Source organism: Magnolia sinica, chromosome 5, assembly GCF_029962835.1.
Source record: "Magnolia sinica isolate HGM2019 chromosome 5, MsV1, whole genome shotgun sequence".
Lineage (NCBI taxonomy): Eukaryota > Viridiplantae > Streptophyta > Magnoliopsida > Magnoliales > Magnoliaceae > Magnolia > Magnolia sinica.
The window spans coordinates 109,108,009-109,125,588 of NC_080577.1; the positions used below are offsets into that span (position 1 = coordinate 109,108,009).

At 40.8% G+C, this 17,580-nt stretch overlaps 1 protein-coding gene across 1 annotated transcript; it reads left to right on the forward strand.

Annotated features, from left to right (window-relative positions):
• The first annotated feature begins 891 nt into the window (after nt 1-891).
• Nucleotides 892-17,355, forward strand: LOC131246650 (mitochondrial phosphate carrier protein 3, mitochondrial-like). The gene is made up of 6 exons (XM_058246998.1): nt 892-1,266; nt 6,770-7,131; nt 7,231-7,274; nt 16,004-16,218; nt 16,327-16,451; nt 16,910-17,355. Exons 1-6 carry the CDS (start codon nt 961-963, stop codon nt 16,977-16,979), a joined length of 1,122 nt encoding a protein of 373 aa, XP_058102981.1. The 5' UTR covers nt 892-960; the 3' UTR covers nt 16,980-17,355.
• The last annotated feature ends 225 nt before the right edge of the window (nt 17,356-17,580 follow it).

Sequence of the window (17,580 nt, forward strand, 5' to 3'; positions counted from 1 at the left end):
CTTACATCACGGTGGGCCCCACAGAGCCCTGCCCGGACGGAGTAGGATGCAATCCGCGTCCCTGAATTTCATTTAAAAAACATGTTACACGGCCCAAATTTCACACACGTACACCACGTTGGTACATGTCCCGCGATTCGCAAGGACGCGGATTGGGTACTACCCCCGGGACAGGCTGGGGCTATAAGAGGGCACCGTGATTTATGGATTTTATCCACACCCTCCATTCATTTTTAAATACAATTTTAGTTTATTAATAAAAAAAATGAGGTAGATCTAAATCTCAAGTGGACCACACCAAGGAAGCAACGGTGCTAAAGATGCCCACCATGGACACCTTCCCAGGGCCCACCGTGATGTTTATTTTCAACCCAACCTATTAATAAGGTCATATAGCCCTGGATGAAGGGAAAACACAAATATGCACTTGATCTAAAACTTTTGTAGCCCACAGGAAATTTTCAATGGTAGGAGTTTAATCACCTTTATGCGGTCCACTCAAGCATTGGATGTTCCTAATTTTAACTTTATAATTTAAAATAATATTTAAAAATATATGGACGCATGGATAAAATGCGTCACGGTGGCTCCTTATAGCTCCAGCCAATCCTGAGCTCGGTACAGGCGAGGTAGTACCTCAATCGCGTCCGTCACATATCACCTCCCTCTACCAATAAGGCCCATTTTCGTAATTTCGCCACAACGGAAAGAAAATTTCCAACCCTGCCCTCTATGAAATCCCGCCCAAGAGCTCCCCTACAAAACCGCACTCGCCCCTGCTGTAGAAGTCGGACAAAAAAAGAACATAACGACAGATCCCAAACCCATCTCTTCTTCTTCCTTCCTTCCTTCCCGCCATAAAAGCAAACCTCCTCCTCCTCCTCCTCCTCCTCCTCTCTCTCTCTCTCTCTCTCTCTCTCTCTCTCTCTCGTGTTCTTCACATTTTCTCTCTATCCCAAAATGCCCATGGCTTTCTCCGAAAACTCTCGCCAAGCCCTCCTCCCTTCCCTCCTCTACACTCCTCCCAAACTCCAATATCTCCATAACCTTCTCAATCCAAACCCTACCTTCTCTCCACAACCAACTCCTACTTCTAATGTCGTCTCTCAATCTGAGGCTTTTCTCGTCCCAGCGCCCAGCGAGCCGGCGAAGATCAAGATGCACTCTCCAGCTTTCTATGCTGCCTGCACCGCTGGCGGGATAGCCAGCTGCGGCCTCACGCACACGGCTGTCACGCCTCTCGATCTCGTCAAGTGCAACATGCAGGTATGGTTCGATCTTTGTAGGATTTCGATCTTGGATTGGACGGCTTGGATCTCTCATATCTGTCGTTTCTGGTTGAAATTGATGTATGAGAGTTTTGGGTGACGGATTGAGGTATCTTTCATTTAGGGCGTGTTTGGACTCACTGGAAATCATGAGAAATTTGCGATTCTTGAATATTTCTGTTTTTCCATGTTCAGTTACAAATTTGATAGTGAAAAAGATTGTAATTTATGCCTTTAAAAAATAAAAACTAAAGCATTTCTCAAGAGAATTGGTTTGCATTTTACTTGGGCTGTGAGAAAGTAATTTGCGATTTCTGGGATTTCTATTGGTAGTGCAATGTCCAAAAGTAATGATACAAAAGTGCTTTTTCTTTCCCAATAAAAGAGAAAGTAGCCCAATTTCGTGATTTTTGAAATTATATTAAGAGTAGAAATTCTGAAACGACAAACTATTTTCCTCTGCCTTAAAATTTTCTTTTCCCTAGATCATAAAAGTAGGTACCCTTTACTCTCTCTCTTCATCTCATACTTTGGAGGCGATGAACTTTTGGTGACCGTTGGTTGAATGGTGACGATCATCTGATCAAAAGCGATTCCTGAGTGATTGGGAATTGAAGGTGGGGCCCATAGGACAGATATTTGAGATCTGGTCAAATTATTTCTTGGGAGTTAGGAACAGCCTGGCATGGGCACAAATAATGGACAATCCACATTAATGATCATGCATTTTTATTATGTTTGGCTTTGGATGTTGGTTAAGCTTTCCATTATTTGCATGTTTAGGGGATAAGGTGTGGCCTACATTTTGAATGGTTCAGATTTAGTTGGAGCTCTAGATTTGATCGATTTGGACTCCTATTTTGTTTTCCATTGAAATAGGAAGTTAGGATTGTCCAATGATAATTGATCTATAACATCTGTTTGGTTTGCCCATTAGCAGGATGGTTAGGATTGTCCAATCTAAGTAATTCTCGAGGGACATGGGTGATCGATGGTGGGGTCTCCATTATGGATGATCAAGATTGATGATTAGAGCATTTCATTATGATCAATGTTGTTTGTCCATTTTGTTTGCCCATCCTAGGATGGTTAGGATCACCTGACCAAGGTGATTCTTGATCATGGTCTTCAAAAACTGTTATGATATGTCTATATCATAAACATATGGGCCCCACATTATGGATGGCTTAGATTGATGATTATAAATTATGCATTATGATCAATCTAGACCATTCATTTTGTTTGCCCATTGATAGGATGGTTTGGGATCACGTGGGGCTCACCATATTGATGCTCTAGATTGATGATTGAAGGTTTTCATTATGAGTCACATTGATTGTCCATTTTCCCAACCATTAGTAGGAGTCTCAGACTGTCACTCCAATCAAAGTGATCCTGCATCGACATGGACAATACAATGTGAAGCATGCATTATGGACAGTTTAGACAGTGATTGGATTTTTTTGTCCCAATCTATTTGGACCTTCCATTTCACTGGTAGAGGCTGTTGTTGATAAGATGGTTTCATTTAATCAAAGGGATTCTTGAGGGGCATGGGTAATCTAAGGTGGGACTTGCATTAGGGACGGTCTAGATTGTTGGTGAGACATTTTATTTACCATCAATCAATGGAGGGTTGGGTGACATAGTGGGTTGATGGGAAGGATCCACTCAAACGTAGGCACCTTTAACAAAGAACAAGAATCACGAGCAAAGTAAAACAATAATTAGAAAATTTCATTCATTTCTAAGGTGCCTTGATATTATTATGTGAAGCCCTTAAATAAGTTTTCAAATGTACAAATAAGGAAGATTCATAATGTTATTAACAACTAATGACTTATTATAAAAATAAAAAAGTGATAAAGAGACATGTAAGGGATACGAATGCAAGTAATATGATTCAATTAATATGATTATTTCATAGGTGGTAAAATAGTTGGAAATGTAATGGCTTGTTCTTTGATACCATTGTCAATATGGTGCCCACAATTAAGGTATTCCGTAATGGTAATGGTGGCCATAATGGCCATCACCGTTACCTTTATGATATGGGTTGTAGTGGTTGTTACGGCTCCTGTAACGGCCGTTATGGTCTTTTTTTTCTTCTTCTTTTAATTGCAAAAAAAAAAAAAAAAAAAAAAACCAAAGAATCTATATCGGCCCAGTAACGGATCGTTACAGGGCCATTTTGGCCTTTATGGGGGGTGTAACGAGCCATTACGGCGGTTGTAATGGCCGTTATGGGTCATTTTCTTCATAACGATTATGACCTTTACTACCCTGTAATGTGTAATTGTTGCCACTGTTACCTTTATAGCACTGTAACAACCTTTATTACACACCATGCCCACAATAGATGGAAAGATCTTTCACATTGAAAGTAAGATTGATATGTAAATTTGGCGAGAGATCTAAAACATGAGCATTGGCACTAATCTTCTTAATGATTTTGAATGTTCTCGCATTGTGAGGGTGAAGCTTTTTTGAGGTACCAGTGGGTAATTGTTTATGATGAATATGGGCATTAATCATGTCACCTTTCGCAAATTCAACAAATTGATGTCTCATATCTACATGTTGCTTATAATTTTCATTACTTACAGCGATGTTACGTTGACTTTTGTCATGCACCTGCTACATGTGGTGGATGAAGTCATCAACTTCCGCACTTAGTCTCAACTTTATCAATAGAGGAATCAAATCGATTAGAAGACGCAATCATGTATCAGTTACTGCTTCAAAAGGTGACATCCTTGTGGACCTATTGACTGAGTTGTTATAGGCAAATTCGGTTATTGGTAATCTAGATCCCCCATGTAGCTATATGATCGCGGAAAATACACTGTAATAACTTGGTCAAGCTACGGTTGACCACTTTCATTTGACCATCAGTTAGAAAGTGGTAGGCACTAGAGAACTGAAGCTTGGTTTTCATTGATGCCCAAAGAGTTTTTCAGAAATAACCCATGAATTTGGTATTATGATCTGACATAATTATCTTCGGAAGCCCATGAAGACAAATAATCTCTTGAAAAAATAATTGAGTAATCTTGAGAGCGTTTGTTGTATTCGAGCATGGTATGAAGTGAGCCATGTTTGAAAATTGGTCAACCACCACAAATACTGAATCAACTTTTTGAGCAATCTTTTTAAAACCCAGGATGAAGTCCATGTTGAAAATTTCCCACGGAGCATGTGTGATTAGCAGTGGGTGTTAGAATCCATTGTTTTTCTTTTGACTCTTCACAAGTTGGTAAAGCCTGCATAATTGGCAGATCTTTGCAACATCTGATTTTCGATGAGGCCAAAAGTATCTATCTCCAATGAGGGTTAAGGTCTTATCACGACACAAGTGACCACTACACCCATCGGCGTGTAACTCTCTCATAACATACTCGCGGATGTACGTATTGGATAGGCAAAGTTGCATCCCCTGAAATAAGTAGCCATCATGAATGTTGAAATGTGAGTGTCTCGCATGGTCTCCACTACAGCGTTCGTGTGAATACGTCTAAAATCCTTGTTGTCAGCATACTCATGTCGTATCTCTTCGAGCCTTGGAACGGTGACATAAATCGATGACAATAAATGCGCACGATGGCTCAATGCATCAACAACTCGATTGTCCTTGCCAGCCTTATGACAAACGACAAAAGAGAATTCTTGAAGACAAGAGCGCTCCACTTGACATAGTGAGTACTCATATTCTGTTGAGAGTTTAGATACTTCAGTGCTTCATGATTAGAGTATATGACAAATTCTTTACCAACCAAATAATGATGCTAATGTCGTGGAGTTTGAACAACAACATAAAACTCCCAAGTCATAAGTGGAGTATTGTTACTTCGCATCGAAGAGCTTTTTACTGAAGAATGCTATTTGATGACCCTCTTGACTGATAACTCCACCAATGCCGATGTTGAAAGCATCACAACTCACCTCAAATACCTTCTCAAAGTCCAGAAGGCGCAAAATTGGAGCTTTGGTCATCTTACGTTTGATCCCATCAAACACTCTTGTTGTTGCACTTGTCCATCAAAACTCTCTTTGTTTCATGCAATTGGTAATTAGAGTCACGATGTTGTTGAAGGTCTGTACAAAACGTTTGTAAAACGTGGCGAGACCATGGGAACTATAAACTTCAGAGATAGTGGTTGGTGTTGGCCAATCAACAACGGCTTTCACCTTGTCGGATCCACCTCTACACCTTATGACAAGACAATGTATTCTAAGAAGACCACAAATGTACTCATAAAGGTGCACTTTTTAAGGTTGATGTAGAAGCGCTTGCAACAAAGTGCTATGAAGATAAGGCCCATGTGATTGAGGTGCTTCTTCCTTGATTTATTGTAGATAAGAATGTTGTCAAAATAGACAATGCCAAATTTACTAATAAAAGGGTGCAACATGAAAGTGGTAGGCGCATTTGTGAAACTGAATGGCATAATTGGGCACTCATAGAGACCGTTTTTTGTCTTAAATGCCATTTTTCATTTGTCACTAGGTCGGATGTGGATCTGGTGGTATTCACTGCGAAGATCAATCTTGGAGAAAATGCTAGTACCTGCCACCAAGCCTAGCATATCATCAAGTCGATGAATGGGGAATCGGTACTTCACTGTGATTTTATTAATAGCTTTGCTATCTTCATATATATGCCAATGTCCATCCTTCTTGGAGGTAAGGAGGGCTGGTACAACACATGGGTGTAGGCTCTCTTGGATGTATTCATATTTTAGCAACATATCAACTTGATGATTTAACTCATCAGTCAAACTGACGTAGCAGGTTGATGGGAAGGACCTGCTCAAACATAGGCATCTTTAACTAAGCACAAGAATCACAAGAAAAGCAAATCTATAACTAGAAAATTTTATGAATTTCCAAGCGGCATATTACTCATGCCGGACCCTTAAATAGTTAATGTTATTGACAACTAATGACTTATTACAAAAAATAAGAAAAGTAATAAATAGATGCTCAAGGGGTAAGAATGCAATTAAGAAAATTTTACTGATTGATTATTATACAACTAGCTAATTGATTTTGTTAATGAGCCCCCTAAAATAAGGGGCTTGGGGCTCCTTATTGATGGGCCAACTGTGAGGGTTGGGCTTAAAGAGCCTGGCCCTAGATGGCGGGCCTAGTTCAGCCTGCATCTTTAGGATAATTTGATCACAGCCATTCTTAATAGACATGGACAATCCAATGTGACACTGAAATTAGGAACAACCTTTATTGATGATTAGAGCTTTTTCATTGTTAGCGTACTATTTTGAAGATCTTTATGTATTTTCATTGATTTGTAGTCTTGAAGTTAAGGTCAGTAGTCGGTGTTTTTGGACATCTTGTTTCTTGATATATCTATTTTTATCATTGAGATTTTAACAGCAATTGGGACAACTTCCAGATGTTGTTGTTTTCAACTTCATGACTTGGATTTGTAGTTAGAGTTTCTTGATCTTCTTCATATTTTTGATCTGTTTGCTTTTCTTCAGATTGACCCTGCAAAGTACAAGAGCATCGTGTCTGGGTTTGGTGTGTTGTTTAAAGAGCAGGGAGTTAAAGGTTTCTTCAGGGGCTGGGTGCCGACGTTGCTTGGTTACAGTGCTCAGGGTGCCTGTAAGTTTGGATTCTACGAGTTCTTTAAGAAGTACTACTCTGACATTGCTGGTCCAGAGTTTGCGGCCAAGTATAAGACCCTGATCTACCTTGCGGGGTCTGCATCTGCCGAAGTGATTGCGGATATTGCTCTTTGCCCAATGGAGGCAGTGAAGGTCCGGGTCCAAACCCAGCCCGGATTTGCTAAAGGCTTGTCTGATGGTTTTCCCAAGTTTGTCAGAACCGAAGGCGCTCTTGGGTACGTCTTTTTAGTTGTTTGTACTGTTCTTGACAATTCAATATTTGGTTTTTCTATATGGTTAAAGTGTTGTCTTCTGTCGTTTTCCAAAATATACAGGTTGTATAAGGGGCTTGTTCCTCTTTGGGGTCGCCAAATTCCATGTAAGTCTAAATGTTTCCTTTGCTTATTTCACGTTGTAGTTTTCTTTTGGTTTTATCCATCTGTCTGTGCAATAAATTGCTCAAATCTCTCAAGCATTGCTTTGGATTAAAGCAATCATGGATAGCAAGTGTGGTTATCGTGCAACTGGGTTGCATGCGATAGTATGGCCAATCGTCATGTGCTTGGAATTGTGCTCATGTGTAGTATTGGATATTATTGAGGGCAAAATTCTTGTTAAAATAGGTTGTAGGTTAAGTTAGATTATGACTGGCTGTAGGTGATCAGTTGAAAAATATGTGTAATTATATGCAAATGCAATATATCTTCTTGTGTATCACCTGTTTCCTTTTGTTAACTCAGTGTGATTTAAATCACACAGGTCATTGTTCTCCTAAGTTACTTAATTATGGGGGTCAACTCAATTGTTGCAGTCAAGTTTTCTCTTTTCTTTTTATCCTTTTTTTTTTCTTTCTGGATGTATGTAAATAAGTTGCTCTGTTCCGCCATTTTCCTATATGTTTTAAATGTTTAAAACAACTCATGCTGATTAAATTGGCACTTGTGACTAGTAAGCTTAGACCCAGATAATTTTACCGAAATTATTATTATTTTTGATTGTTTTATTTTACCGAAAGGTCAGAAGTGGTTCTCATGGAAATTGGAATCAAATATTGGACAAAACTGAGTATGGTACAAGCCGACTTGGTTTCGGTTTTGAACAAGTCGAGTCAATTTCATCTGACTCAGTCTGTTTTGGTCAGTTTCAGCCTAGTTCCAGCTTATTCTCAGTTGAGGCAGACTGAAACTGAGAGTGGACTGAGTTTCGGTCCAGAACGAGTTGCAGGCTGACACCAAGCTCTAAAACCATTGTTCGTTCTGGCAAGTAGGCACCACAATTTCTGGGAATTGATAAATTTTGAATTTTGAATTATTGACGCTACTGCAATTTTGGATAATTAAATTTTTATCCATTTACTATTTTAGTTTTGGGAAATGAATCTGTGAGACTAATCTCCCTACAATAACATGTGATAAGTTGTGATTAGTGCACTTTAGTGTGTTGTTGTAACGCCCCGGTTTTTGAAACCCAAGTGTTAGCCTATAAAATTCAGTCTAAATTTGAACCGCTTATCATTAATCAAAGTTAGCAGCAAATGTTGGCGGAGTAAACCATGCATTGTGTAAAAACATTTCAACCATAATCAAAATTCAAATGCAGCGCCCATACAGGACTTATACAACCCAAATAACAAAAGTTCATTAAACAAAAACATGAATCTATCATTTAATGGTGGAGCTCAATATGGGCCACGGGGATCCCGTCTAGCTCCTCAACTACCCGATCTGCTCTAGCAACCTAATGAACAGCATCGGCTCGCTCTACACCTGCATCAACTAGTATGGTTTGATAGCGTTAATGGCTATCGCAGTGAGGAGTACCCTCTAAGATTACACACTCGTCATTCATAATTCAGGATAGGTCACAAATCATGAGATTAAATATATTAAATAGCGCAATTCATAATCATGGTCATATACTCAAAAATTAAGTCAATCCATATAATCTCATCATAAGCAAAATATAATAGCAACCGCAATGCAAGTGTATGTGTCCAGATAGTCCAATAATCATTCATACAACTTTCTATTGCACACGAAAATTACATTGTACGTGAACTCCGCAAGATGACTAGAAAATTGATAAGTGAACTCCCGCTCCACTCGGAAATCACAGTACAAGTGAACTCCGCAAGGTGAATAGAAAGACAACCATTAAACCTCTCCTTCACCCGGAAACCATATCGTACATGAATTCTGCAAGATGGCTAGAAAATCGATAAGCGAACGCCCGCTCCACCCGAAAATCATGGTACAATTGAACACCGCAAGATGAAGAGAGAACCAACATACAAACATCTATTTCACCCTGAAATCATATCTTACGTGAACTCCGCAAGATGGCTAGAAAATCGATAAGCGAACTCCCGCTCCACCTGAAAATCATGGTATGACTGAATACCGCAAGATGAAGAGATAACAACATACAAATTCTATACCACCCGGAAATCATATCATATGTGAACACTGTAAGATGGCTAGAAAATAAATAAATGAACTCCCGCTCCACCCGGAAATCACAATACGATTGAACATCTCAAGATGGTTAGGAACAACAAGATATGCGAATATAACCAACAAGCCACAAAAGGGCATTGATAATCCATCAAAGCCACGAGGGCAAATATGCGGTCCAGGCCGTGTAAGGCAATGTGCGATCCAAGCCATGTATGGCAGATATGCAATCCAAGCCGTGTAAGTCAAATATGGACCGCAAGATGGTAAGACTATGACAAGTTCCATTCAATCCATCAAAAGCTCGCAAGTAGCAACATATAATCAACTAGCAGGTTGTACAATTGAAAATAGCATGTGAACATCAAACCATTTATGCTTGCCAATATTAAAGAGACATGTTCATTATCTAACACAGGAATAAATTTCGCAACGGATTAACATATTCATATAGTAAGATAAGTAACTCAATGAGGGAAATCAATTCATCATCATCTATGTCTAGATTGATGAATTTAAGTGGGAAGCTCCAAGGGTGAGTCCTCACCTTAGAGCGTAGATTTATTTCTTGCTTGGTTGGAGATCATTAAAGGACTCAAAACACTCGATTAACCTAAAATATCACATGTCAATGGTTAGGATAGAATAGGTTTGGATGCGCCCAAATGATTAAGGTTCCTAATGTGTATCCAGGTTAAATTCAAATTGGCATAACTAGATAAACTAAAGCGTAATTTAAATCCAAGAAAATGTGTAATCTCAAATCCTAAGACTAATTAGCTATAATGAACATTCTAGATAGAGTAGGGCCCGCTTACCAAAAATCCAAGTCAACTTGGATCTAGCCCAGCTCAAAATGATATATCCTTCTCAACTAAAATGATCTGTACGAATATCATTCACATACTTGCAACTAAGAAACTGACTAAATATTTAATTGCATTAAACCAGGATTAATCATTACAAGAAGCTAAGTTAACTCACCTCAACATGGATCAACCCATTTGGGTTGGGAGAGCTTCAATCGAGTAGACTCATTGGGCCCACTCCCTTCCTCCTCGCCCCTCTTTTCTTGCTGGAACCCGGCTGGACTAGGCATACCTCGACCCTGTCAAACTCAGTTTCAACCGAGTCGACTCGATTTTGACTGGACAACAGCCCTAAGCTCCCTCTCTCCCTCTCTCTCTCTCTCTTATTTTTTCTTCCTCTTTCTCTTTCTTATCCTTCTCTTCTTGCTCTCTCTTCCCTTTCTCTTTGCTGGAAGCCTGGAATGTCCAACAATGGGTCTGGACCAAATCCAAACCAACTCCACTAAGCTAACTTGGCAGCAAGTCAACTCACGACTCACACACACTCTCCCTCTCTCACTCTCTTACGTTTTCTCTCTCTACCTCCTCCTATTGTTTAGACAGGTTCGGTAATACTTGTGTTTAGGCAAAGATTGGCCTGCACGTTGGGCAGCGACTTGGCCCGAACTCAGTTACTGAGTCGGCCCAGCCAAATGCAGCAACAACAACACCCGTTTGGCTGAGGTAGACCCAGTCAAAATTTGACTCGGTTTGCCCAGCAACACGACTCACAACCCCCCTCTCTTCTCTTTCTCTCACCCTCTCTCCCTCTCTGAGCCTTATTTACAGCCAAAAAGGGCCTGGACTCAGCCCAGACTCGGTCCAAGGCCTGATGCAGCAGCAGGTTGATAGCAGATCTCTCTCTCTCTCTATCATTCTCTTTCTTTTCCCCTCCTGTTAGAAGTCCAGCGACCTCTGGACTCAGATGGAATCGTCAGGACATGCTCCCCATCTCGACGTGGTGCAACTTCTCTTCAATGAGGATGATAATGTCGGATTTTCGATCTATGTCCGTTTCTTTGAAACGAGAGCATTGGATGACTCAGATTGATGTTGTGAAGTTTGAGGAAGTGAGAAATCACAGCTCCATTGAGGTTTGCTGGGTTCGAATGAAGGAGGGAAAATGGTCTTTTTCTAGGGTTTTTGAAGGAGATGGAGGAGGCAATGGAGTGATGCTCGATCCTCCCTCTTTTAAGACTCTTCCTAGCTCTTCAGAGCCACCGGATGAAGGATGGATGGTCCGGATTTATTCTATGGTAGGGAGGCGGATGAAAATAGCGGGCACAACAAAAACCGGCCATGGTTTTGCCCAAAAACCCTAAACCGCACGAAGAGAATGGATGGCTAGGATGGACTCATTCCAATGGTTGAGATGATGTCAGGAATCCTGACTTGGATCGCCAGTGAGGCAGGGAAAAAGAAAGTTTTCCATTTTCGGAAATCTTTGCACGCACGACTCTTCTTGGGCCGATGTTCGTGTGCATGAGATCACACGAGTGACATGGTTTTGGTTGTCCCCTCATCGCGCACATGATGGATGGTTTGGATCAGGGAAACGGTCCACGATGATGGCCCACTACCTTCGCAAACAGACAACCGTCCAACACGTGGGAGAAAGTTCCCTTATCCCTTTCCATTTTCGTCGGGTCAAACCCGCTTGATCGGGTTTCCTAGTCTGGTGCGGCGCGGGTGTACGCCGCTGTCTGCACTCTCGCAGCAAATGTGGGGCCCACAGTGATGATCTGATGGATCTAGGCCCTTCGTTTGTTTTATTTACTTAGATTAGGACTCAGTCCAAAGAATGGGGCAAATCCATGACTTATATGGGCCATACCAACAGAAGTATGGCCATTAAGCGCTAGTTATCATCGATTCGAGGTGGTATGTGGTCCACACCTGTGATCAGAACCGTTCATCTAGCAAGTGAGCCACCCAGGGCCACTATTTATTTTAAATTGATATTATTTTAACTAGATGGGTCACACAACGTTTATTTCTGGGTTCAAACTATGATTTCCATTCAACCGACGGTCTGATCAATTCCAAACCTGACCATTAGTGATCCTTGGAGTTTGATATTGATAGTAGACGGTTTAATCTGTCTATTGAGGTGATTTATGGGGATGGATCGCCCAAATATTGGTTGTAAGCCTAAGGAATGGTGAATCTAGTGACTTGAGTCTTGAAACCGATTTTCCACAGCTTAATCAATCTAACAGGACATCGTTTGATGTTTTACCTCAATTAGGTTCCTAGAATTAAGCCTCATAAGGTTCAATGCGGTTCTCTAGGTGATGCGATGGTCCAAAAATTATTTTCTTTGTTAGGATGGTCCATCTTGAAAGACGATGGTTGTTTGCATTATTCTATGAGTGCAAATCACTCCCAACAGTCAGACTTAGGCTACATGATGTGAATGGTCACACTAATCAAGTTTATGTTTATGCTTGGTGAGGTCTCCATGCTAACACCCGAGTATTGCAAGTACGAGGTGTCACAGTTGTCCCATGAGTGGGACTGTTCATTCAGTCAATTCTATCTCAATTTAGCCATAGCCCAAATAACCATCCACTCAGATGATCCTGATCATAAAATCAAATGAATTTTACTTGTTTAACCTGAACCAATGCGCAATTTTTTTACTGTCCGTTTGTAGGTCACAAATTGGACTGTTGATTGTACAAGTCGTGTGGTGTTTGGGTTACTAATCTGTGACAGAGCCTACCATACCACTGAACTGCACCCGATTTTGATTGTGTAACTAGTCTCATAATATTGTTTCCGTTACTCTTTTGTGCTACAAATACAATTAGAATACATCATCAGATCTGGCGAAGATTCCTGGTACCAGCTTTGTTCACATGGCTTGTGTGACTCTGTAGCCTCCTCTTTCCTTTTGCACATAGTTCCTCTAGGAGTTTGGCTATGATTTTCAAGATTTTATTTGTGTATATAGCAAATCGTCCTCTCTGCTCAAGTCCTCTCCAGATTGGTTTTTGAGTGGAGCTGTGCTCCAATGAAGTGGTACACAAAACTGGTGTCCTCATGCTTGATTCCCGTCCAACGTTCAAAAGTAAATGTCCATCATTTTTGGAGCTCTCATTGTGGAACGAGAAGCAATGGGGAAGCATCTCCCTTTTGCTCCACCATATGGTTATCCCAAACATTCATTGAGAAGGGTCCAACAGTAAATGGAATCAAAACTTGGTTGAAAACCTGATTACTTTGGATAGTCATCCCCTCCTCTGTATATTTCTGAACCTGGTCGGAATGGTTTGGTCCTTGGGAAAATCACTCTCCATAGTTGAGCTTTGATTCCCAGCTGTAGATGGCCCATGTTGCTAAAAAATATAATCGACCTCTTTTTCTGATTGTCCATACAAGGATGAGTTGGAACCAACAGCCCAGCTTAGCATGTATATGAACAATGAGGTTCTTAATCACCTGGACTTTTGTGTGTGGGCCATCCACTATTGACTGTCCTATATAAATAAATAGCCTGTGGATCATCACATCAGCTGTTGACTGTCCTATATAAACCGCCTGTGGATTTGCGGTGAGACCTACTAAACTTGCTCTTTTCTTTCCTTGTTATTTCATTATATATATATATATATATATATATATATATATATATGAGGGATGGGGGGGATCCTTGCGGCGAGACCTACTAAACTTGCTCTTTTCTTTCCTTGTTATTTCATTACTACATATATATTTTTAGATGAGGGATCACCAAACTTAAATTAAAGAAAGTTAGGGACAGCTTGGACATGGTCTGTCCTCTTCCTTCCCCCCTCCCCCAATTTTCTCTTTTGATCTTTTATTTTAATATTTTCAATAAGGGCTTGTTTGGATTCATGGAAAGCATAGGCAATGAAATAGTGTTTATAGGGAAACCTTATTTCCAGGAAACTAGGGGAAAGGAAACATTTGTTTTCCTTGTTTGTTTTTCCACAAGATTTTCCTACAAATTTATGATCAATTTTCAAAATTGTTATTTGGAAAAACAAAATTTTCTTGGAGGAAAATTCTAGGTAGTCACTAGCATTTGCTAGATTAGCACGTGGCACATGTGGGATGCTTGAAGATTAATGGTGGCATGTGTGGCATACACAGTGTATGAGGGCGCTTGAAGCTGAATTGTGGTACATGTGAGGTGTGTGAAGTTGTACGGTGACACGTGTGGTACAAAACACAAATTGGCACCTTTGACATGTGGGCACTTGCAGCTAGATAGTTTGTGCACATTGACACCATTGGCACATGTGGCATAGTGGAGCAATTGAAGATGGATGATGGCACATGTGGGACATTGGCATATCTGGAGTTGTTTGCACATGTGGGGCACAAGAGAAGATGAATGGTGGTACTGTGGCACATTAGCACATATTGGGTGCAAGAGAAGATGGATGCTGTCACATGTGGCACATTAGCACATGTGGGACGCTTTACACATGTGGAGCGTAAGAGAAGATGGATGGTTTCATGTGTGACACATTGACACGTGGCATAGTGGCACATGTGGGGCATAACTAAAGACAAACAATGGCTCATTGGCACATGTGACACATGTGAGGTGATTGAAGATGGATAGTGGCACATTTGGGCTTAACCCTTGAGAATCCTTCATCATGGGAAAATGCCTTTCTAAGGGTAGAGGTGGGAAAATAAATTTATTTATTTTTAATGGAGAATTGGGAAATGGTGTCTCCTACACATTCCCACAAAGAAAAGCTAAACATTGGAAAATGAATTTCATGGGAAAAAATGTTTCCTTTCCTTTACATGAATCCAAACAGCCCCTAAAGAGATGTTAGTGGCCACTTTGTATAAAATATACTTCTGTTGAACCTGTGAACTAAACTGGGAAAGGTGTTCTAAATATATGGGGCAAATGCGCCAAGTAATACAAATTTGAGATCGATGACCACATGATGAGTGGTGTTACTTGATTTTTGGGCCAGTGCATTTGAAGAGTGGCTTAGATGATAGTGATGATGCATCTAAAGAGTGGTTTCCACTTAATGGCCCCTAATTGATTACTGTAAACATTTATCCTTCAATCAAGTGTGGCCAACATCAGGTCATCTTGATTTTTAGTCATGGCACATACATGGTGGAGGCCACCTTTTGAACTTGGATCTTGCATAAACATCCTGCATTGTCATGTCTTGGATATCTTTTTGCATGTGCATGTACGTCATGTGGTTCCCTCCTAGTTGGCCTCAGCGAATGTTGTAATGCTTTTCTTGGAAAGTACTAAGGTGATTTCACTACGCAATCCATCATTTAGTGGTGGGAACGGGTGGCGTTGCCAAGTGGGCTGCTAAAGTTTGTTTGAGGCCGGGCCCCCTGGTGCCCGCGCTGCGTGAGGCTAGGGCCAATGATGAATATCCTGGCATGGCCCATTGTCCCATAATCAGGTGGGCCACCATTAGAAAGAATGGATGATTTGTAGTGGTTCCCATTTGATGTACACGCCTAGTTTAAAGAGACTCATTGGATCCTTGGTCATGGTTGTTCAATGATCCGAACTGTTTACATGATAGTACTTGTAATGGATGGAGGATACCCCAAAAATTGGACTATTTCAAACATTTGAGATGAACTCCTTTACTTACAGGCCCGGCCCTATAGGACGAGGGCTAGGAGTCAGTGGTTAGGGTCCTTTCAACGCAATCAGGCCCTAGGGAACTAGGGCTAATCCTGGTCTGCCCTAGCCTGGCCCATTGTAACCCCTAGTGTAGTCATGATAGCATAACATATACTCAGTTGGTTGTCTAATAATCAAATGCATGCTCCAGATACCATGATGAAATTTGCATCTTTTGAGACCATTGTGGAGATGATATACAAGTACAGTATTCCCACCCCAAAGGACAAGTGCAGCAAACAGCTGCAGCTCAGTGTGAGCTTCGCCGGTGGCTACATTGCTGGTGTCTTCTGTGCCGTTGTTTCTCACCCTGCGGACAATCTTGTGTCTTTCCTCAACAATGCAAAGGGGGCCACTGTCGGGGATGTGAGTCTCTTCTCATTTCATCTGTTTTGTTTTTTCCTATGTCCACCATCTATACGTTGTTAACATTGTTGCTTGTGGTTCTGCTTCTGAGTGGATTGTCATGTGCAGGCTGTGAAGAAGCTTGGGTTGTGGGGTCTCTTTACCCGAGGGCTTCCTCTTCGCATTGTCATGATTGGTACTCTGACTGGAGCACAATGGGGGATCTATGATGCTTTCAAAGTTTTTGTTGGCCTGTAAGTTAAAACTTCTACAAACCATCAAAATGGATATGTTATATGATGATGCTGGATCGAAAGAAAGACCTTGTTCTTCGTACCACCTGTCAATGCTACAGAATTTCCCCAATTAGATCTGATGAGCCTCGTTATTTGGTAGAACATTTTCCACTTTCTTCTCTAGTGAGATGATCGTAGCCATCCAATAAAAATCAATGACTAATGGTGGCATTGAATTGGATGGTTAGGATAATCTGATGGGAGAGATTGTTAGGTTGTCTCCCATCTACCGAGGGGCACATCATGAGAATTCTGGATCAACCCGACACGTACAGTTTGTTGGGCTGAGCAAATGCATGATTGAACAGTGTATTTCTTTCCAGTGTTTACTACAACAAGTTGCGAGATACTTGAAGATAATTGTGGTTTTCTTGGTGTCTTCTGTTCTAATATTGAATGGTGATTGCAACATTCAGGCCAACTACCGGTGGAGTCGCTCCTCCAGCAGCGATCCCTGATCCAAAACTTGTAGCCATGGCTAGGTGAATTTGAAGAGGTGAGGTGAAGGTTTTCAGAGATTAGTAGTAATTGATTACTGTCGATGCTGTTTTGCTCCTGACCAGGTCAGGCTGTATTTTGTCCTTGGATTTTTAAATTTTTTTTTTTTTCAATTTTGAATTTGGGAGGTTGGTTTTGATCTCATCCTCCAGACTTTGAAGAACACAAGATACATAGTTGTTTAAACTTTGTTGCAGCTTCAGAGCATTGAAGAAGAACCAAAATAATGACAGACGGAAATAGGATCTGTCTGATTGTACGCAGTTTAGACCTTTGTTATTTTGAAAACTTTAAACTGAGATTGCTATGGATGGTGAAATTGCTAGTAGGAAAAGGGTTCCTTTGGATGCATTATTGAATTGAATTGCAATAGTTAATTTAATATAAGTTGGGAGATCAGATCTTTGTTGGGGAAATGCTGATGCTATACATGTAAGTAGAGATTGAAGAGGCGATTTGCGACACATGCTAATGGGGAACATGTGTGTGGCATGTGGGTCACTCAGGAGGTTGACGGTCCACATGCATATGTTGAATATAGATCACTGGTAATTTTCCTAACAGTATATGCTTATTCCAGTGTTGCCCT